The sequence below is a fragment of the Myotis yumanensis genome, unplaced genomic scaffold (assembly GCF_028538775.1).
Source record: "Myotis yumanensis isolate MYYU_CA2020_CCGP unplaced genomic scaffold, mMyoYum1.0.hap1 SCAF_2, whole genome shotgun sequence".
NCBI lineage: Eukaryota > Metazoa > Chordata > Mammalia > Chiroptera > Vespertilionidae > Myotis > Myotis yumanensis.
This window is the reverse complement of record NW_027223753.1, coordinates 42,325,841-42,349,333: the sequence shown is the minus strand read 5'-3', so window position 1 is coordinate 42,349,333 and position 23,493 is coordinate 42,325,841. Positions and strand designations below refer to the sequence as shown.

Below are 23,493 nucleotides of genomic sequence, written 5' to 3'. Positions count from 1 at the left end.
TTGGAACAGCAATATGCCCAATACCAGGGCATCATGAGTTCTCTGAGCCAGCCTTGACAATCCCACCAAGAATGCTGTGATGCAGAACCTGGCCAAGGAGACCTAAGGAGGAGTTTGCTGGGAGGCTCTTCCTTGACAAAAACAAACAAACAAATAAAGGTAAGAAAGTCCTGTTATGCTTTGGATGCTGTTACCTGAAAAAATAAGATGCCTCTAAAGGTGGCAGCATCTTGCAATCAGGAAGTAACCAACCTGAAGTCAAAAGCCAGCTGGCGGAGGCCAGGGGGATAGAAGGATAAAACGGGCTTGGATCTTTGATGGAATTGTTAAAGCCAGAAGTCAACTTGATGACTGCTTGTCTCTGTATTTCTTAATAAGGAGACAAATAGCTTATCATATAAGCCACTGTCAAATAGGTTATTATCACTTGTAGCTAAACACCACACCAACTAATAATCTCTTGGAAAACTCTGGAATAGAATGAGAGTGTCCTTCTGACTCTTGGGAGATTAAGTGCCGAACACACAATAGTGGGGAAAGGAAGCATGATGGACTGTTCAGGGATGGGACCAAAGGGAGTAATTTAGTTAGAAGTCTTATCCAAAGCAAGACTGAGCATGTTGTTCTGATCATGGCAAACTTAGCCTCATATGGGTCCATGTGGCCCTAATAGTTATGAGACGTGTCAGTTATAGAAGTTATACCAATAAGGATAGGAAAGACTATGCTGAGGTAAGAAACTACCTTAAACCCCAGTTTTTTTCCACAACAAGGATTTACGTTTGTTGAGGATTTGTTGGGAGATCTGCTCTGAGGCATCTTCACTCTGGAACCCGGCTGAGGGAGAATCCCTATCTGCACACTGCTGGCTGCTGTTTAGGAGAAAAGAAAGCTCTGGAGGTCCTCGCACTGACGATCAAAGACTTGGTCCGAAATAACACCCATCATTTCTCAAAGCTCATGAGCTGATCACAAGAGACCACTCAACCACAAGGGGCCCAGGAACAGAAAGCACTCAGAGAACATCTCCCATGGCTATCTTACATCAGCGTAGTTGGCACAGCAGTGGAAGTTTCTAGCCAGAAAGTATGCTTGAGTGCCCTGGCTCCACTCTGGGAGGTCTGTCTGGGCAGCAGCATGGCCCAGGTGGCTGGAGGATTACTGAGGTGGATTTGGCCCAGGGGGAGAGAGCTGGTGAGCACTAGATTAAGTATCAGGGCTCCACCCAAGGAGCCTACAATTCAAGGCAGGGCTCTTGCCCTAAGGAGGAAACTGGAAGACAAATCATTCACTCACCTTCAGTTGCTCTTTGCCGAATGCAGGTAGATAAGCCTTCCCTACTGTTAAACTTGAGGTAGGGCTTTCTGGGGACAGGTAGGATGAGAGAGCTGATTCATAAGTCACAGTAGCAGGAAGAATTTAACCCACCTATGGCTGAGGGAGAGTCAAGATTCTATCCAGGGAGACAGTTTCGAAAGTCAAATTTGAGGGGAGTAGTGAGGCCATAAGTAAGAGAATAAGTAAGCAAGGCCTTCATGTACCATAAGATGCAATGCAAGGCATGGACTGTGACAAATGTTTAGGAAGAATGCCTTGAACCAGTGAGAGGACTCATTTTTCTTCGTGCCTGGTGTAAGGATAATCGCAATTAAAGGGGGCATTCCAGATTGGACCAATATATTTGCAGTTTAGGGGAGAAGCCTGCACTTTGGCCAGGTTTCAGGTGCCTAAGGGTAATGACAGAAAGAGGAATTCCAGACTCACCGGCTAGGGAAGAGCCAGTACTGGGCTGGGCTGGGTGTGTACGGCCTTGGCTTACTTCAGGGTTGGAGCAGAGCCAAATCTTCAGGGGACAGGCCCCCAGTACCTGCAGTTTAGCAATGCTGAGAAAGGCAGGGCTAGAATGTTTCAGCTTTCATCATTTCCAGGTGAGTCTTTCTAGACAGACCTACCTTACTGGCCTCCCTGGGCGTCTGGCAGCACCTGTCCACTGAGTGCAGGTAGATAAGCCTTCCACCTGGTTCTTCATCACACTGGGCACTCAGCATGAGACTTCTATGGTTGTTCAATCTCTTTCTACATATGTCCCCTCTCTCCTCAACCAGATACTGGCCCCTTTTGCACCAACAGGATCTATTCCAGGACTCTGGCCCTAAGGGGGAAACTGGAATAGTAAGAGCCCGATAATGGTTGGTTGTCACTGGTGGAACATAGAAGTTTCATCTATAGACATTGAATATAAAGTTGTCCAACTTGACGAGGAGTAACTTCTAGAAATCCTAGTAAGTAACAATGGATTGGTTGAGGAGAAAAATCGATAGTTGTTGCATTTAGATTTTATATCAGGCACTGTGCCAGGATGATATTAGCCAGAAAGTATGCTTGAGTGCCCTGGCTTCGCTCTGGGAGGTCTGTCTGGGCAGCAGCATGGCCCAGGTGGCTGGAGGATTACTGAGGTGGATTTGGCAGGACCAAAAAAAACCTGGGGTTTAAGGTAGTTTCTTACCTCAGCATAGTCTTTCCTATCCTTATTGGTATAACTTCTATAACTTCCAAAAGACTTGGAAGTATAATCCCACTTCTTTTCTCCCACTTTCTAGGTAAGGAACAGACACTCAGGTTAAGTAGTTTGCATGAGTTTGTACACTGCCTACAAGTAAGCAGTGAGGCTGTGATCTGAAGGCAGGGCCCTGTGGCTCCAGGGCTCGAGGCTTTCTCACCTTACCTGTGCTGCCAATAGAAATAACACAGAACTCTGGTCAACCAATGAATATCAGAAGGAGCCTCCCAGATATGTATGCATCTGCTAAAGAGGGGAACCATGGAGGGGAGAGCAATTAGCAAATTAATGCATCACCCTCTGTTACACAAATAAGTTAGTTGAATTTATTTCGGCAGAAGCAGCAGAATGGTCCTGCCTCCACATCCCAGCTACTGGATTATGGGACAATTACCTAAACTCACAGAACCATGGATTTTGTATTTGTAAAATGGGATCCCAACCTTTGTTGGGCCAGCCTCATTAATTTACTATTGGAGAGCAGCTGAGATAATATATATATATAATCACTATGGAAATGATAAAGAAATATTCAAATAGAAGGCATCATTATTGATTTTGCCTAAATACCAGAGGTTAATAAAACATTTTCCATTTTGTATGCATTAAAATTATACAGCAGAGAACCATGCCCACCCTAGATTTTAAAAAGGAAACACTTCTAATCAAGACTTCAAGCATGACTTAAACAAATAAAAATTAGGTTTTTAGAAGCATTTATTCCAATATGTAATTTTAAATGATTTTATACTTGGATGGAAATTAACCATACCATGAATGGGTGAGTTCTTGATAAATTGTCATCTTTGTTTTTACTTAAGTTACTTTTGTTTTCCAAATTTTACATAATTGTCAAATATTCAGAAGTACCGGGAGAAACATCCTTTTTAAAAATGTACTTTTTCTTTTTAAGTTCTCCCTTTAGAAACTGGAAAAGAAAAAAAAAAAGCTTTTTATATTGAAGACTCCCCCCTATTCCTGTCAATAGCAGTTAAGTGTATTTATGGAGACATGAGACAGCACAGAGACTCTTCTGTAATTCATCAGAAGGCCCCTCTGAAGCATAATTACATTACAGAGCTCCACTCAGTCATTAGTTTCTTGTTTAGCAACAATGTCCTTCATGTGAAACCCTTTGATGGTAATTATTTGTAACTATGCCCTTGAATTCTGAAAGCATATGTACCCTAGTGAACAATGGGCATTTCTGGACCACGAAGCAACTGGTTTCCCATTAGAGATCATACAGGAAACGGTCTGTAACAACATCGAAAATTCACAAAGGTTTTCTGAACTTGAGTGACAACCCAAAATGAGGTGTGTGGTTATGCGTGTGTGAGTGTGTGTGCATTTGTGTGCATGCGTGCGAATCCTTAGGTATAGGTATAACGTTTTGAACCCTTCATGACCATGTCACATTTTTAAGTTTTCTATGTTTCTTCAATTAAGGCACATTAATGCATATCATAGGCTGACCGGAAGTGAGATATTTGGGAGATATTTTTAGTTCTATCAGTCTTCTTTGGGCAGAAAAAAATGTCTTGTGTTTGTGTATTTATTTATTGAGCACCCACGCATGCCAGGAACTGTTTAGGTACAGAGAACACCAGCCCTAAGAGGGTCAGTGTCCTACAAAAGCCCACTGGCCAGTGGCAGAAGATAAATAAACCCGAATAACATGACTGTCTCCAGGCCTGTCCTAGATAGCGCACCACGTTAACATGAAGACCTTAATGTTCCAGCTGTTACCCTCACCTGCGGATTGGTGGTTGGTACCTTCTTCAAAGCTGGAAGCTTCCAGGGATGTCCCACAATATCTGTACTGCTCCCCTTGGAACTTGTACCCCTTCATTCCTCACTTCTCAAGGCAACTGGCAACAACATAGACGGTTCTGCATATAAAGGCCAACCCAAGCCAGGGTGTCCCCACTAGAGGAGGGTCCCTTCTGGACGTTTCCTTTGGAGTCCAGCACGCTCTGGCTTGGGGTCCTGTGGTGTACGGCAGCTCTGCATCCTCTCACACCATTCTGCCACCCAGTCTTCCCCCCTGACCTCTCTCCCCTGCTTCTCTTCCCCCAGCGTGTGTTCTTTCAGGCTGCTTTGGAAGTCAGGTTTATGTCCTTCACATGTGGGAAGTATTTGTGACCAAAACTAAAACCCTAACGTGTTCTTTGGCACAATGATTGGCTGAGCAAGGCTGGTTTCAACTGCAAAGGAAAGCTTTCAGTGGGCAACAAAACAAAACCAAACCCCACAAACCGCTCTGGCTGCACTGCAATCCTTATTCATAGAAGCTTAATATACTTCTACGTCACATGTGTGCCTTCACTAAAGCCTCCTTTCCCAGTGCAAGAAGGTAAGTGTGGGAATCATGGGAGTTTTTATCATCGAGCTGCACATGGCTATAGAAATCTACAGAGACGTGTACATTTTCTGCAAACACTGGCTTTATGTAGGAACCAGAATTCTTTTCTCTGGGATTAACCTGCTAGCCAGGTGGCACAAGGAGAGTACTGTAGAAACAATATTTGTGGGTGCCTATTGTCTGCAAGGCATTGTTCTCAGGGCTTTGGGCACCGTTCTTTCTCTGAATCATTACCTCCAACCTGGGGAGGTAGACAGCAGGCTTACCCCACTGACAGAGGGGGAGACGGAGGGCCAGAGGTTAGCATCTCTCCCGGTGTCTTTCAGCCCTTCTTCCAGGTTGCTCCTTACTGTGGGGATGCTAGAGGATTTCTAGGGTTTCCATGTTCCTTGTTCCTTGCCTTATCTCTGTGTTTTCCTTTTCCTGTAGAGCAGTGGGAACCCTAAATTAGGTTTTGTCTGGATATGAGTTGCCTGAGAGAATGACAGCACCCAGGGCTGGTCACCTGGGCCGGCATGAGCACTATAACCAAAGAGCGGTTGGTGGGCAGGATTCCTCTCCAGTGGACACAAGGGGGGTGACCCCCAAAGCTTTGAACCCACAAAGATCTGGATTTGAATCAGCTGAGAGATTCTGGCAAGTGGCTGATCTTTTCTGAGCCTCAACTTTCTCAACTGGAATGTGAGGTTAAGCCTGCCTGCCTCTCAGCGCTGCAGGGAGGACTGGAGAGAGATCATACAGGGGGAACCTGGGCAATGGTTGGTAGTCATTCACTGTCCCAGCTCTGAGTTCTCAGCCATGCGCAGCTACTGCATTCAGCACTGCTTGGCAGGAGCAGGCCGAGGACCGCCCCAGTTCTGAGTCAGTGCCGACCAGCTTGGGCAGCTCAAGCCTGTCTGACTGTCCTGACATCTCGTCTGGATTCTGCTGCTCCTGACTTCCGAGGTGCTGACCCTACCCCCAAATCCTTCTGATCCCCAGCCCAAGCTCTAGGGAGAGGTGAATGACTGGGCTTCCTCCTGTGTCTGCATTGCATACCCACATACACCTTCTCCCTGGAGCTTGCCAGCCTGAGATCTTTATGACCTTTGAATACTGTTGAATGCTATTTAGAGCTGGCCTTTGCAACTGGGTGGGGTCATCCTACTCAGGAATTTTGATTGTTATTGTTCTGAGCATCTTCTAGATGTCAGGCCCTGCAAAAAGATAAGCATAGTTGAGAAAATAAAACTGAGTGCTTTATGGGAATTATCTCATTTAACCCTCATTATGACTATTAATGTCTTTATTTTCAACTTGAGGAAACTGAGGTTTAGGAAGATTAAGGGCCTTTCTCCAAGCCACACAGCTTTTAGACAGCGAAGCCAGGGCTCACAGCCTTTGTGCCATGTTGCTTATCATCCCACCTGACAACCCTTCACCGCTACCACCTTCTCTGACTGCTCCATGCTCCCTGGCAGGAGGTACCTTCTCCTATTGGGCACCTCTCACCATGTGCTGTTGTGGACTTGCTCCTCTCCATCTCTCATTAGACTGGGAGCTCCCTGAAGGCAGGGACATGTTTTATTTATCCCTGTACCCCGGTGTGCACCTCAGTACCTGGCCCAGAATCTGTATTCTAAATGATTTTTGTTGACTGTGTTGTATTGAACTTATCTTTGATTCCTGCTGACTTATGTTGCTAAAAGTCCCATATACCCTCTACCCAAACTCATCTGAGCTGTGACATTAGCACTTACTCTTGGGTCTGAAATGGTGTGATGTGCATATTATGTTATCAGCTAAAGCAACTATTTTTTTTTCAAACACTTGCCTACATCAAAAGCTTTTAGCCATCCTGTTTCTTTTGTTTCCTTTAATCTTGAAATTTTTCACAGCCTTTCTGTGTCTTTATGACATAGACATTGCTGAAGAATATAGTGCATTAAACGAATAGAATGCTGCCCATTTGGGGTTTGTCTGATGTTTCCCTATGATGAGATTCAGGCTTTGCATTCCCAGCCAGCGTGATGCTGTGTTCTTCTCAGGCTATCACATCTGGAGGTGCAGGATGTCCATCTGCCCAGCTGCAGTTAATTCTGATTGCCCAATCAAGATGCTGTCCCATTTCTTCCCTGTATAGTTAACATTCCTTTTCCTCTTGTAACTAATAATAAACAAGCTGTGAGAAGACATTTGAAGAACATGCATACATCCTGTTACTCATCGAAATTCCCTCCTGGACCCACCAATGATTCCTGCCTGTACCTATCTTTAATATGATGATTGCAAGATGACGATTCTGCAATTCCATGCAATATCTGATTCTAGACTGGATCCCGTATAGAAGGGAGAAAAATGCCATACAGGATATTACTGAGTTATTGACAAAACTGGAATATGAACGGCAGATTAAATAAAAGTGCTATATAAAAGTTAAATAGACTGAAATGTACTCTCAAATGACTCATTAAAAATGTGTGCGGATAGACATACATACATGTGCATATGTGTGTGCAAGCGTGTGGAGAGAACATACAAACGATAAAGCAAATGAGGTAAATGTTAAAATAGAAAAATTAGGTGCTTGGGTGTTCCTCTGTATAATTCCTATTTTTGCAACTTTTCTGTAAGTTTGAAATTATTTCCAAAAAACTTAACAACAGCTTTTAGCCACCTATAGAATAGACATTAGATGTCCTGCCTAAAGCTATGTAAGTCTTCCATCTAATGACTGACATTGAATCAATTAATAAGCACGCGTTTCCCCTGGCCCGAATGATCCCCAAACCTAGTCCTATAGGAGATCCTATGACCCCATGGGAAACTTTTGTCTCCATGTCGGTGCCTGTGGAAACTACCAAGCAAACAATGGTGGTACAGTGAGATGAAAGTCTCTAGTTCTGGTTGCACATGTCTTGGTTTTCTTTATTGAAAGGCAATACAGAGATGGAAAAAATGATACCTAAGCGGTCTTGAATAGAAGAGGAAGTGCCAGAGGTCCCTGGTGCAATGCCACACGACCTTCCGGCATAGGAACCTGCAAGCTCTGCTCAGTCCCCTTTCATGATGGCTGCGTACTCCTTCTGGTGCTCCACCAGCTTCAGGAACACTTGGTATTTCTTGTCATAATATCTGTGGGAGACAAAGGAATATACTGAGCCACCTCAGACAAGCTGTTCTGCAGCTTCCCCTTACATTTAGAATGGGGCTATATCTGTGATGGGTTTGCAGACGCCTCCCAATTGTTCAATGCTCACACCTTCCTGAGCAATGGGTAGCATTACCTCTATGATCTCTAACCTACATGGAGTGGTATTATCTCCATTGTAGAAGCAAAAACATTTGCTCAAAGAGGCGAATATAAATAGCCCGGCCAGTGTGGCTCAATGATTGAGTGTCGACCTATGAAATAGGAGGCCATGGTTTGATTCTGGTCAAGGGCACATGCCCGGATAGTGGGCTTGATCCCCAGTAGGGGCCATACAGGAGGCAGCCAATCAATGATTCTCTCTCATCATTGATGTTTTTCTCTCTCTCCCTTTCCCTTCCTCTATGAAATACACACACACACACACACACACACACACACACACACACAACCCAGGGACTTCTTTAAAAAAATAACAAAACACAAAAAATAAAGTAGTATAAATAAAAATCAGCAGGGCTGGGATTCACACTCAGGTCTGTCCGACTGAAAGCCTCCTCTGTGATGTACAGGCTGAACACAGGTCCATTCACATTCCCAGCTTCAATACATACTTCGTACATGACTAGTCCCAGGTTCGATGACTGGGTTAAAACCACAGCCTCACCTGGGACAAGAGGAAACATTTTAATTACTCTTTGCGGATTCCACGCCTACATTTCCTCTGCAGGCTGCTCTATCTGGGAGTGGAGCCCTAGAATCAGGAGACTCACGCCTTTCCACAGAGGACCTTGCCCTCCAGTACTCTCCAGCTGACTCTTAAGGGAGACCTGTCAGAACTTGGGGTTGGCCATGAGTCAGATGGCATGGCAGCCCAGTCCTGAGAGAGACAAGGCAGCTTGAAGACTTGCACTCTGTCCTTACTCCTCCCTCTTGGGAGGAGCTGACCAGGAGCAAAGGGTTGATGAAGCCAGGTTAGTGTGTCTTGGGGTGCTCTGAAAGGAAGTCTTCATGAGGGAACGTTGGTGCAAGCTCGTGAATTGGGGGGGGGGGGGGGGGAGAGATTGTAAGAATAGCCCCGGAACTTCTACTTGTCAACATGCTGATGAGACTAACAGGAGTCCCCTCCCCACAGGCATTTCTTTCTACCTTAAACTTTATGGTCACTCAGGAGCTGTGTCGGGGCCAAACACAGCTTTAGGAGCTGGGCTCAAAAGCCTCGGTTTGAATCGCAGCTTGGACTTTACTCGCTGTGTGACCTTGGATACGGTACTTAATCCTTTTGTGCCTAAATTTCCCTATTTGGAAATGAGAGTAATTATAGGGCCTACCTGAAGAGCTGCAGTGTGAATTAAATGAGGTAACCAATGAAAAGCACTTAGACTACTGCCTGGCTCACAGGAAGTGGTACCAGTGATAGTTATGGTGACTACTTTAAAAAAAAATTAACATTCTAGCCTGGCCGGTGTGGCTGTTCAGTGTTTGAGTGTCAATCTATGACCTAGGAGGTCAAGGCTCGATTCCCAGTCAGGGCACATGCCCGGGTTGTGGCCTGACCCCCAGTGTGGGGCGTGCAGGAGGCAGCCAATCAATGATTCTCTCTCATCATTGATTTTTCTATCTCTCTCTCCCTCTCCCTTTCTCTTTGAAATCAATAAAAATGTATTTGAAAATTAAAAAATTAACTTTCCAATATTATCATTAATCTAGTTGTATGTAGGTTCTACTAAAACCCACTCTGAGGGTTTCCAAATTATTAATTACACAATGATGTTGGGGATGGCAATTTTCTCCTTTTAATGATATTCAATAATTTAATGCTAAGCAATTCTTTCACTCTCTGAGATGAACTTCCTAACTTGGGGATCTCAAAATTGCTAGAAGAGAGCTTGGCCCAGTAACCCATCTCATGTATAATTCTAATGCTGATAACTCTGCAGCAACTTTATTGGCCTCATTTTGTACAGTGGGGAAGACACCAGCTTTGCAGGCAGAGGAACTGGGGTGACTTTGGGCAACTTTTTATAATTGTCTGAGTCTTAATTTCCCTGCTTTAAAAAGAGGGTGATAACAGTTTGAAACAAGAAAATATGAAATACTCCATGAGCTATCAAGTACTAAGAAATGTGAATGAATGTTCTGAAATACTTTTATTATCTTAGAACACCAAGAGATGGATGTTTTTCCTTTTTTTTTTTTTTACAATGGGAAACTGAGGTCCAAACCATTGTTTTCCCACCTGTGCTTTTTCTTCTTCTTTATTTTGTGTGTGAAATACATATATCATGAAATTTGCCCATTTTAACCATTTTTAAGTGTACAGTTTAGTGGCATTAAGAACATTCCCATTATTGTACAACCATAACCACCACCCATCCACTGAACTCTTTTCATCTTCAAAACTGAAACTCTATACCTATTAAACAATAACTCCCCATTTCCTGCTCTCCCCAACCCCTATCAATCACATTCTACTTCCTCTCTCTATAATTTTGACTGTTCTAATTATTTCATATAAGTGGAATCATATAATATTTGTCTTTTTGCGACCGGTTTATTTCCTCTAAAATAATATACTCAAGGTTCATCCATATTGTGGCATATGTCAGACTATCCTTCCTTTTTAAAAATGAGTGATATTACATTGTATGTATATACCATATTTTGTATACCCATTCATCCATTGATGGACACTTGTGTTGCTTCTCTATTTTAGCTACTGTGAATTACGCTGCTATGAATATGGGTGTACAAATATCTCATTGAGCCCCTGCTTTCAGTTCTTTGGGGTATAAACCCAGAACTGGAATTTCTGAACAATATGGTAATTCTATTTTTAATTCTTGAGGAACCACCACACTATTTTCTACAGTGGCTGAACCATTTTCATTTCTACCAAAAAGGTTCCAATTGCCCCAAATCATCATCAACAGTTGGCATATATACATATATTTTGACAGTTCCTATCATAATGGGTATGAGATGATATCTCATTATATTTCTGATTTGCATTTTCCCAATAATTGGAGGTACCGAGCATCTTTTCATGTCTTCATAGGCCATTTACATATCTTCTTTGGAAAAATGTCTATTCAAGTCCTGTGCCTATTTTTTAAATATGTTTTTATTGATTTCAGAGAGAGGAAGGAAGAAGGAGGACAGAGATAGAAACATCAATGATGAAAGAGAATCATTGATCGGCTGCCTCCTGTACACCCCCTACTGGGAATCGAGCCTGCTATCAGGGCATGTGCCCTGACTTGGAATTGAACCAGCATGATTTCTTGGTGCATGGGTCAATGCTCAATCCACTGAGCCACACTGGCTGAGCCGTTTGCCTATGAGTTGTTTGTTTTGTTGTTGAGTTTTAGGAGTTCTCTAGATATGCTGGGTATTAATCCCTTATCAGCTATATGATAGGCAAATATTTTCTCTAATTCTGTGGGATGCTTTTTTATTCTGTTCATGATGCCTTTTGAGGAACAAAATATTCTCAGGCAATTGTAACGGGCTGCTCTAAGACCACAGGTAAATATGGATAAGATCTGGGATCCTCTTTTTTTTTTTTTTTTTTTTAAATATATTTTATTGATTTTTTACAGAGAGAAAGGGAGAGAGATAGAGAGTTAGAAACATCGATGAGAGAGAAACATCGATCAGCTGCCTCCTGCACATCTCCTACTGGGGATGTGCCCGCAACCCAGGTACATGTCCTTGACCGGAATCGAACCTGGGACCTTTCAGTCCGCAGGCCAACGCTCTATCCACTGAGCTAAACCGGTTTCGGCTGGGATCCTCTTAAACGATATATTGAGCCATAGTCACTAAATAATACTTTCTGTGATGCTGACTTTTAAAATGAAGCGAATCCCATCTCTTCCAAATTCTCTCCACACTCATTCAGCTGCTCCTGTGTGGCACAGACCTAAGTACATGTTCCCTATAGAAAAGAATGTGATTTTAGTCAAGGAGGAGGGAGATGTGTGAAGTTGCTCAAGGGAAACTGGCTCGCTTTCTACTTGCAAATCTTCAGGCAGCCTGCAGATGGTGCCAGAGCACTGTGTCATAGGCAGTCTCCCAGCTGACAGCCAGACGCTAAAGATTCTTTGCAAAAGGAGCACATGGATTTACTGCGAGAACTTAAAAACAGACTTCCTGTCCTAGCTGGTTTGGTTCAGTGGGTAAAGCATAGGCCTGTGAATTGAAGGGTCCTGGGTTTGATTCCGGTCAAGGGCACATGCCTGGGTTGCGGGCTCAATCCCCAGTGGGGGTGTGTAGGAGGCAGTGGATCATCAGCGATTCTCTCTCATCATTGATGTTTCTATCTCTCTCTCCCTCTCCCCTCCTCTTTGAAATCAATAAAGACATATTAAAGCAAAAACAAAAAACAGACTTCCCTCTAAAGTTGTGGGAGGGTCAGTGAAGAGACGGGAAAGATTAATCTGTTTCTAATTTCAACAAAAGGATGCTGCTAGCCCATGGCTCCCCTATATTGGAAACTCTGATCTCTCGCTCCCGAGTTGAGCTCCCCAACGTTAGGTTCTCCAAGGCCTGTATTTAGAGAGGGGTTTATATTTGGAGTGTTAACAGCACAACTCCATTTGGAGGCCTTTAAGAAAATAAAAATATTCTCTCACATCCATGTTTCTCTCTCTGTCTCTTCCCTTTCCTGCTTCCACTCTATCTAAAAGTCAATGGAGAAATATTCTTGTGTGAAAATTAAAAAGAAAGAAAGAAAAATAAACTGGATTACTTTGTAAATACTGACGGTGCTTTGGTGGGATCAGCACCTTTGCCTGTCCATTACACAAGGTGAAATTTGCTTTTATGTCTCAATCTCAAATACTTCCCCCAAATTATAAAAGGTCTCTGCACAACTGTCCATCAGTTTTCTTTTTCCTTTTGTTAATCCTCACCTGAGCAGGACATGCTCATGATGAGAGAGAGAGAGAGGGAGAGGGAGAGGGAGAGAGAGAGAGAGAGAGAGAGAGAGAGAGAGAGAGAGAGTTGGTTGCTTCCTGTAAGCACCTCAATGATTGGGGATTGAACCCACAACCTAGGTATGGGCCCTGACCTGGAATCAAACTCACAACCTTTTTGTGTATGGGGCGATGCTCCAACCAACTGAGGCACCCAGCCGGGGCTATTTATCTTTAAACTCACTACCAGCGACTAAAGTCTTTTTATCTCTCACCTGGATTACTGACGAAGTCTTCCACCTGATCTCTGCTTCTACCCTTAGGTCCTCCAATTCATCCTCTAAGGGGGATCTTTCTAAACTCTGCATCTGACCAGGTCCATTCAGCATCTCCATTCTGCCTGCAGGAGAAGCCTGAGGTCTTTAGCAGGGCCTCAGACTCCCCAGGGCATGAGCCCATCTACTCCCTGATGCCCAGGTTCACAGCCTGCCATTCCCCATCTCATACAGTGCATTTCAGAATTATGTGTTTATAGAAGTTAGCTGACATACCATGCTGCTCTCACCTTTATTACTTTGCATGTTATTCCCTCTACCGAGAATGTCCTTCCCTGTCTTGTTCATCTAACAATTTCTTTCAAGCATTTAAAGTCAGCTAAGACCTAACCTCCTCTCACCGCCAGGGTCCCATTCCTTAATTCCTTGGACAACTGTGTAGAACTTACCCTTTGTTCTGAAATGATCTTTGTGCATAAATAAGATTGTGTCTTATTCCCCTCTAAAGCTATGACTAATGAGCATAATGCCTTAAAGTAGAAGCTCAATAAATTAGTGGTTTGCGACTGGGGTTAAAGTACTGATCAAGGTCATGATGTAGCCTTCAATGCCAAGTGATGCAAAGGATAAAAGAATGGACAGAGGCTACTGTGTCTTTTGACAGAGATATAAGAGATCCATGTTTTAGAACCGAGAAGGGCAGATTTGCTGCTAATGACCTAGACAAAACAGCATTGGCCTGACATTCAGAAGTTTGTATCTGACCCCCAGGTCTGGCCCTACCTCGTGACTGGAGGTAACTCTAGCTCTCTGGGACTTAGTTTTACCAACTATTGAAGGAAAGGACTGGGTTACCTGACTGCCAAGGCTTGTGCCAGCCCTAGAGCTGCGTGTTTACATGCTCTTGTTCCTGAGCATTGTGCATATAAAACATAACTTACCTTTTATCCTCGAGTCTGGGAAACACAACTCTCCCAACTTTGCTCATTCTTGCCATTGCCTCCTGCAAAAGAGAATATGGAGTTGGAAAGCTGAACCCAAAGTGAGGCTTGTCCCAGGCAAGGGATTCTAACTAGAATTCATTTCCCCTTAAGATATTCAGTTAGTCCTCCCCCCCTCCCACCCCCCCCGCCCAACTTATTTTCTCTGGTAATGGGAATAAAACCCCAGTAAACACTAAAAGTTACACCTATGAGCACACAGCCTGGGCTTAATAAAGGGCTGAATATTGAGGCCTTCAAAGCATAAACAGCCCAGAAGGTGAAGCTGTTGTGACCACTCGCAGGGAAGGGTGGGAGACAATGATTTCTCCTTCCCATTGTTTGGATACCTGGGCTTAAGATGCAACATAATAAGCCACTGAGCACATTGTCCCCTTAACTCAGGACGACAATAACTGACTAGAACCCACCTGGCCCCTGTATGGAAGGATAAACTATTTAAGGCCTCTTCAGTTCACCTTGGGCTTTCTCCCCAGCAGTCTTTGAAGCTGTGAGTACAGACATGGGCCTCTGGGCTGAGGCCACTCAACTTGAGTTCTGGACTCTGACTTTAGGACACTCTTGTATTTACAAGAGAACACTCAGCAGACAGCCAGGGGCAACATCTGGGTGGACATGTCTGGCGTGTACAGCATCAACGTCAACCATAGGTGGTGTTGGCTCCATGGTAGGACTGAAATGGTTCCATTGCTTCGGGCAGTCTTCCAATGCCGTGAAAGTTATGGCAAAGTGAGGGGGATGGCGTGAACCCACACTTGGGAGTCCAGCAGACTTGACTAGGGAGATTTCAAACAATAGCACGACACAGGTCCTCAGAAGAGGCCCTGTCTTAGAAGCAGCTGCTGAGGCCTTATTGTTAAGGATGCGGTCACTCGGGGTCACATATGTACAGCTTATTATTCTGTATGTTTATTAATTACTCACTATGTAGCAGTCACTGTGCTAGGGACACAGATTTGCATAAGACATTCTCTTTGTCCCGGAGAAACTCACATGCTACCAGGGGAGGGAAAAATGTAAAAAGCTGACTACCACACAGAATGTCAGGGACCCTGTGTATCTTCAGAACATATCCAAGTGGCCCCTGCCCATCCTTGCCACCTCCCTGTGAATTTTACACACACACTCGCTCACACACTTATTATTCACCATTACTGCCCTTCTCACATGCCATGGATGTACTGGTTCATGAGTTCCTTACCTGCCTTCTCCATTCCCTGCCCTAACCAGAGGGTAACTACAGGAGGCCAGGGGCTTTTCTGTTTTCTTCTTAATCTCAGCACCTAGAATATTCATAAAAGGTATCGAGCCCCTTCCATGTGCCAAGCACAGCACTCAGTGTGTGTACACGGAATACAGAGAGAAAGAACGCATGGGTCCCATCAAGCAGCTCCAACAGAATGGAAAAGACGTTTACCATGATCACAATAGTGTGGTAAACACGAGGTTGGAAGCAGACAAACTTCCTTTTAATGGTTATTCGGGGTTAGGAAACGTGAAGGCTTCTTCCTCTGCTCATCACTTACACACATTTCCACTCCGGCAAGGATGCTCTACCAACTCTTCCCCAAGGACAGCAAGAACGTTCTGAACTAGTTACCTGCCCTCAACGGATTAAAAAGTACACAGTGGGGGAGATCAGGGATGCTCAGAGCAGCAAGCACAAGGACAGCAGAAAAGAAATGGCAGCCTTAAGTAAGGAGGAGATTTTAAAAGTTATAAAAAATTATTGAAAACGAAATCATGGCGAAAGGAAAAAAACTAAAAAAGGGCAGTCCGGGGCCTTTCTGTGAAGGGGCAAACATCAAAGACATCGTAGTGAGGTCGCTGGCATTCCACTCCAGGAGGCTGTTTGAAGAGCTCTGCCCACCCAGCGTGTGTCAGGACGTTTTCCTTCCCAGACGTAGTTCTGACTCCCCGACAGAATCCCTGTGTCTTGCTAAGACGGCTTCGGCCACCCCATGGCCAGCTTCCCCAGGCTGGGCTCAGCTGCAGACCACACTCCAGGACTGCCTTCCTGGGCGGGATCAGGAAACCTGCACCAGAGTAGGTGCCCCATAAATGTCACTTCCCTTCCTGTGGACAAAAGGCAGGCCTGGAACTCTCTCTTCCTCTCTTCATATCACCTCTGCTTGTTTTTAAAATGAATTACTAAGAAACAAACACCAGCAATAGAGACTTCAAAAGTTTAAAAAGAGGTGACTTTTTTTTTTCAAAAAAGTACAGACTTAAGCACTGAACTCAGCTCAGGTGTCTGCTCCCACAGAGAAGAGTTTTTCTAACTCATCCCGCTGCCTGCCTGCCTGCCTGCCTCCTAGATGGTGTCTTTTGCTCCCACAGCAGCTTGTGCTGCCAGCCATCAGAGTGTGTATGACACGGCACCGCAATTTCTTCTTAGCACATCCATCTCCCCAGCTAGACAGTGAGCTCCTTAAGACACGAGCTGCTATAATTATTTCTGCTGCCAAACTCAGCATCTGGGACAGTGCACACATTCGGGGAACGTACGAGATGAATGAACTCAAGGATCAGACATGTGAGAGAGCACTTAAAATGGAAGATTTGGCTGAGATCTAAGGATGACAGATATAAGATACCAGAGTGAGCTGCAAACAGACCACCCTGAAGGATTTGCAAAAGGGGTGGTTGAGGACCCATGAATCAACTCTTAAATCTTTCGTCCACATGGAAGGTCAGGAGAAGAGCTGGATTTTTAGGAGACAACTGTGGGTTTATTGTGCATCAGGCCTCATTCTAGGGGAGGGGTGAGAGGAGTGTCCCCCTCACATGTCAGGAAAGCAGGCTTCACCGAGACCAACAGGGACGTGGTCTGCCCCCGAGGTGGTGGGACCCTGGAATGAGTGTGGCTTCTGTTGGAAGGCAGGGCTGGCTGGCACATCAGCGCAGAAGTGGAGGGCAGGTTGCACCCGGGTCAGCCAGCACAGTCATTATCTGTCAGACTCCAAAAGGCTGACTGTGTCCAGACGCCATGGCTCGCAGTGAGAGGCTGCCATGGGCTGTCTTAGGTCCCATCCAACATGGATACCTAATGGGGCAGAGAGTCAGCTTGAGAGATCTACTGGATTTCTAAGGAATTAGGAGAGGAGAAGCAAATACTAGAACAGAGTGGCATTAACCAAGACAAGATAATGTAAGTGAGAGGTTTCCGGAAGCGGAGGTCCTCCAACAAAATCTATGACAGAGCCTATGAACACCCATTAGGCTAAGAGAGCATGCAGACCATTCATGACAATGCTGATTAGATAAAAACTTTCCTACACGCCCAACCTCTCTTCCCTGACCCCTCCGGGCACCTCCGAGGAATCAGAAAAAAAGCGAGTGTGCTGGGGACAAAGTGAATGAGGAAGGAAGGCTGACCACAGCCCCCTTCTCTCCCGCAGCAGGTCAGCTGGAGGAGTGCGGAGAAGTCGTATCTCCAGATGAAAATGGAAATGATGATGACGATACATTTCTTTATATTCTCATTTCTGAATTTTGGCTATGTCTTACAACTTAAGAGACCATCAAACTTGTATTATCCAAGTGACTTTGTATGAATCTAAGAAACTAGTGCAACTATCAGAATTTCTAACCAGGGCAGAGAAAACATAGCTGCAAAAACATAAAGGAGCTGTGGGAGTAAAAAATACTTGTCTCTCAATTCTATCTCAAGAAGTTTGTTTGTTCTAAGTGCAAGTTACATATGCAGGCACAATAAACACTGGGTCAACATGTATTAAAATGTGAACGGGTTCAAGAGCACGTGACATTTCTTTTTCTTGTTCTTTTTTTGTGTGTTTTTGAAATTTTCTACCATGACATATACTGATATGATAATTGTAAGGAAAAAAAATACTCATTCTAAAAAATGGAAAGTTATGCTTATGGGCAGTCAAAGTGACTGGTGCTCAGCCTCCTCTCTCCTGGGAGGCAGGGCTCACTGTGGGTCTCTGACACAGTAAGGAGAACGCCCAGAGAATCAGCGCTGTCATCAGAAATAGCACTGCTGAGTTTTCTAATTTCTCCAAATAATTAACATAAAACTGAAACCTCACGAACCCACTGGCTGCAATAAATCTGGAAATTACCACAGCATAACAATACGGAGTTATTATGGAAATGCTGACACGCGCTAAATATAGCCACCCCCCACAATATATTTCTGTTCAAAGGGGTCTATTTGAAGTTGGCCTCAAAATTCATACTTTTTGTCAGCAGGCAGGAGCTGGACAATCTTAATGTGCAGCACGCTACCCTCTTTGTTTGAGAGTCTAGACAGCACAATGAATGCAGTGACTTTTCTCTTTCCTTTCTGCCCACACAATGGGAGCTTTTTAAAAACAAAATATTTGGTAAAATCGCATTTTAATCACTTCTTTTCTTTCTCTCTCTAAGGCAGAGCTATAAATAAACCATGAAAGTTCACATTTGATCGTTACTTCTGAAAGCGAGTGGAGGGTCTCTGTGGGGAAAATAGGGGCCCTGTCCTGCGGCCATGAAAGGAGGCATTCATAGGGTTTGACCCTTCCCCGCCTGGTCAGGGCCCAGCTACCAGTTTGCACACAGGGCTCACCACTTCTGGGAGCAGCGTTGGCGATCACCAGGCCTGTGTGGGTGCGGGAAACACCCAGTTCTCATGCACTGTGGCCTGGTTCGGGAGCTACCGAAGGGCTTTAGGCTACACTGGGGTGAGTTACCCAGGGAAATGAAGTTAAGGAAAGGAAGGGGCTCTCAGCACCCATGGAGAAGGTGGGGATTCCCAAGTGGCAGGCACATTAACTTGGGGAGGGGAGGATCCGGGATCTTCTAGCCCTCCCCGGGGGAAGGGGAACAACAGCCTTAAGACTTGGGGAGACTATGGGGGAGTCTAGACCTAGGCACCAAAGGGCACCACAGCTTGGCAGTGTCCAGAGACATGATCTACAGGGAACAACCAGGACCTGACACCATGGGAGCTAGACTGTGAGCTCCCGTAGGGAGGAGTGAGGTCATCGTAGGTCTCATGCCCAGGTGACCCTCACTTACAGGCACTTGGTTCCTGATAGCTCAGTAGCTAAAGGAAAAAGGCAAAGGCTTTCATAACAGGGACAATGAAGATCTCCTAAGTGGTGTTCCTAAAATGGCCAGCAGGCACTCCAGGGAGAGCTCAAGGTGTTGCATTAGGATCCCGGAAGAAAGGATTGGAAGTGCCATTTATATGATTTTCAGTCTAAGGAAGTTAATTAAGCCTGGCCAGCCCTTAATATGCAGGTTGTCAGCAGATCCATTAGTTGGTCCAAACATCACATAGTCATGGGCCAGGTAAAATGTGAGTTTCTGAAGAGGGGCATGGGAGCTCTCACCTCTATGTCCACAGCTCCCAGGGTTTGCTATGTGCTGCTCTTTACATGGCCTAGGGAGTCATAGGGAATATCTAGTTTATTTAAAGTAACCCTCACAAAATGGGCAACCGGCTGAAAAAGATTTGGTCTAAGGATTAAAGGTAATGTTGATAATTCAGATTCAACTAAATAAGAAAATGATGCCCTGGCCAGGTGGCTCAGTTGGTTGGAGCATCATCCCATATACCAAAAAGGTGGCAGATTTGATTCCTGGTCAGGGTGTGTAGGGGAGGAAACCAATCAATGTTGACGTTTCTCTCACATTGATGCCTCTCTCTCTTTCTATCTTTCTTTCTTTCCCTTCTTCTCTCTCTAAAATCAATAAACGTATCCTTGGGTGAGGATTAAAAAAAAGGAGAAGAAAATGAAGATACTTTTATATTTGGTACTAGCTCTTTATACTATAAGGTAAAAGCAATGAAGACCTAGTCAGATAAGAGCTGGGGAAAAAAAAATCAAAATTATCAAGAATACTGTCTGAGATATAGATACACAGGCACAAACAAAAGCATTTAGCAATCATCAAAAACATACCTGGCCTTCGATGTACAGTGCACTTTAAAATCGTGCATAATGTTAGCAAGAAGACAGCTGTGTTTCACCTGTTTTAATAGTGTATTGAAACCATAAGCACAGAACACGTCTACGCCCATTCTTAAGTAAGTTTCCATGTATTGAGGATGCAAGCTCAACATGTTTTTAACTGATAGGGTGTATGACCAAAGAAACATCTACTGGCATCTACTGACTTAGCAGACAACTTCCACGGCCACTGCTGCGTTACCCGTTTAACCAGCACTCCCCAGTCCTAACTTTGTGCCACACAGTGTGCTAATTGCTTTATGTACGTGACCTTTTTAATCCTCAAAATGACTTTATGACACAGATGTTATCATTTATCTTCACTTTATGAATCAAGGAAGTAAACAGTATAAAATTGACCCAAGGTCATAAAGGCAATATGTAGTACAGGCAGAATTCAAGCCCATTTCTGACTCCAGGCCTTTGCTTAGCCCTCCATACAGGCCCCATGGTCCTTCCTGTACCTTGTTGTGATTCGGAAGCCTCATGCTTGAGTCCCCTAGGCTTGAGTTCAAATCCCACTTCTGCTGCTTGTTAGCTGTGGGATCTCTTGTGTGAGAACGAGTGTGTGTGTGTGTGTGTGTGTGTGTGTGTGTGTGACATGCCAATACAATACATTGTACCTTTTTCCAGAGATGCTGACACTCAGCTCTGAGATACACGAACCTGCCTTCTTGAGGAACTCTGACTCATTTTACTGGAACAACAGGCTCACATGCTAATGTGTGGGCTGAGGCACATGACCCCTCCACAGAAAAACAGAGAGGATAGCAGTGTGATTTTCCTCCAACAAGCACTAAAATTGGCTAGTTGTTCTTTTAGTTAATTTTGTTTTTATTTTTGACACAGTCATCTTTTGACCCACATCTGGTATTCTGTGCAACCTCCGTGCACTGGAAACAATAATGTCAATTTAGAAGCAGGAAGGGATGAGAGAAAGGAAAGAGTGGGAGAAGTCTTCATCATTAATCATGATATGAAGACTCAACACCTCCGTTATAATTTTAAAGCCCATCTATCTACCCACCTACCTACCTACATACACACGCATATATTTTGTTTAGGGTGTTGATTACATGGGGGTACACATTTCAAATTTCATCAAACTGTACATTTAAGATCTATATATTTCACTTTATGCATAATATATTTCAACTTAAAAATGATAAAAGAAAAAAACATCCTATATGTGTCTAATATATATGTTGGTGTATCCACATTTTATTTATTTTTTTACTTATATGCCTACCAAATGGGAATAGAAATTTAAATGCCCAGTTTTCTAATCTTGATGCTAAAATATACTTCAAATTAGTCTCTTGATCATAAAGGAGTGGAAGCTCTCGAATTCTGCAGGAAATGGAAATGCTAGTGGAAAGATATTGAGTTTCAGAAATAAAAGGGTTAGGGTAGTATCTGGGCTCTGCTACTTACTGGATGTGTGAACTAAGCCTCAGTTTTCCCATTTATAAAGTGGGAGTAATAGTATCTACTCATAGCATTGTTGAAAATCCCAGTATCCGACTCTCTGACTACCACTTCCCACTGGTCCCCTAATTGGCATTCTCATAGCAGTCAGGGCCCCTCAGGGTGGCTTTCAGGGAGAGACAAAATGATAGGCTCTGACTGAATCAGACAGACTGCCAGGGGGTAAAGTTGGGCTGTATCAGTCACTAGCTGTATTATCATGGACAAACTATTTAACTTCTTTATGCCTGTTTCCTTTCCTAAAGATGGAGATAATAATAGTATGCCTCTTGTAGGACTGCTGGTAGGATCATGTGAGTTACTTCAGGTAAAGGCACTCAGAACAGAGCCAGCAGGAAGTAAATACTCCATAAATTTTGCATATTTATTAGCATGCAAGCTCCACCAGGGTTTCTTATTTGATTCATTCACTGCACTAAGAACTGAGCCTGGCCAGAATGGGCCATCCATAAATATTGGTTGAATCAATCAGTAAATGAGGTGAGTTAAAGTTGATCCTTTTGGATGTTTTACCCACAATACTTCTGACTCCAATGTATGGGGGTTTTTCCTCAGACCAATCAATTCTCTAAATCTCCAGACAACTGGCTGTCCTACAATCAATTTAATGTGGAAACTAACTACCTGAAGTAGCATCAGACTCCACAGGTTTAAGAACTCAGTCCCACAAGACTGCAGATGTCAGTAGCAAGCCCAGGCCTCCCATACTTCTGCTGGACCAGCTGTACTAATAAATAGGAGGTTCCCATGACCAGCCCTCCCATCTTAGATTTGATGACTAGAACGGCTCACAGAACTCAGGGAAGCAGTTTGCTCACTATTACCAGTTTACTTTAAAGGACACAACTCTGGAACAGTTAAATAAAAGAGACACATCGGACAAGCTATGGGGTGTGGAGCGTCCATGCCCTCTCTGGGGTGCACCACCCTAGGCTCTCCAAATCCTGTGGCTCCGCGGTTTTTATGGAGGTTTCATGACAAAGCAGGATTGATTAAATTACAGGCTTTGGTGATTCACTCACTCCCCAGCCCCTCTACCTCCCTGGTGGTCAGGGGGTGACGCTGAAAGTTCCAACCTCTCTTTAATCAGGCCTTGGCCTTTCCGGCAACCAACCCCCATGATGAAGCTACTACCCAAGGTCCCCAGCCACCATTCTTCTCATCAGTATATAAAATACACTCTTTTCCCTTCAGAGATTCCACGGGTTTCGGGAATCAGGGACAGAGATCAAACATTTGAACTTGGTTCTGTAAGAGTCTCTCATCTCTAAAAGCTACAATGGACTTCCAATGGTTCTTGAATGAAATTCAAATTTTGCAGGATAGCCTCGAACTTCAAGATGGAGCTTGTGACAATGTCTCCAACCTCATATCATGTCCTGTTCATTGTGCTCAACATGCTAGAGACACACTGGCCACCTTGCTGTTGGTTGCATGCACATGTCAAGCTTGCTCCTGCCCAGGGCCTTCCTGCTTCTCTCATGAACCCTCCTGTCCTGGATCTCTGACTGTCTGGCTTTTTTATATGATTTAGGTCCTTTTCAAATATAATCGCTATGAGGTCACCATTGGCCACTCCAAGCTGAAATGGTCCATTTCTCCCAAACACTCTTTTTCCCATCATTTCACTTTCTTATCTTTATTACCCTTCATAGCACGTAGCATCATCTGAGCATCTATCCTTAGTTCACGTGTATCCTTGTTGATTGTCTCCTTCTTCCTCACCTCTACTCATCCTTCCATGGAGGCAGGGTCCTTGGCTTTCTTCTTATTATTTTTTAAATGTAGCCCA

General features: G+C 44.1%; 1 protein-coding gene across 5 annotated transcripts in view; it reads right to left on the bottom strand.

Moving 5' to 3' along the window:
* Positions 1–7,805: 7,805 nt before the first annotated feature.
* Positions 7,806–23,493, bottom strand: part of FGGY (FGGY carbohydrate kinase domain containing) — a 402,080-nt gene continuing 386,392 nt past the window's right edge. For 4 of the 5 annotated variants that reach the window (XM_070405226.1, XM_070405225.1, XM_070405228.1 and 1 more), the window contains exons 15-16: positions 14,191–14,252; positions 7,806–8,039 (exon numbers count right to left, since the gene is read on the bottom strand). In XM_070405226.1, the coding sequence (XP_070261327.1) occupies positions 7,958–8,039; positions 14,191–14,252 (144 nt within the window). In that variant the 3' untranslated portion in view covers positions 7,806–7,957. The remainder of the gene's footprint in view (positions 8,040–14,190; positions 14,253–23,493) is intronic. The other variant, XM_070405229.1, reaches the window with a different exon arrangement.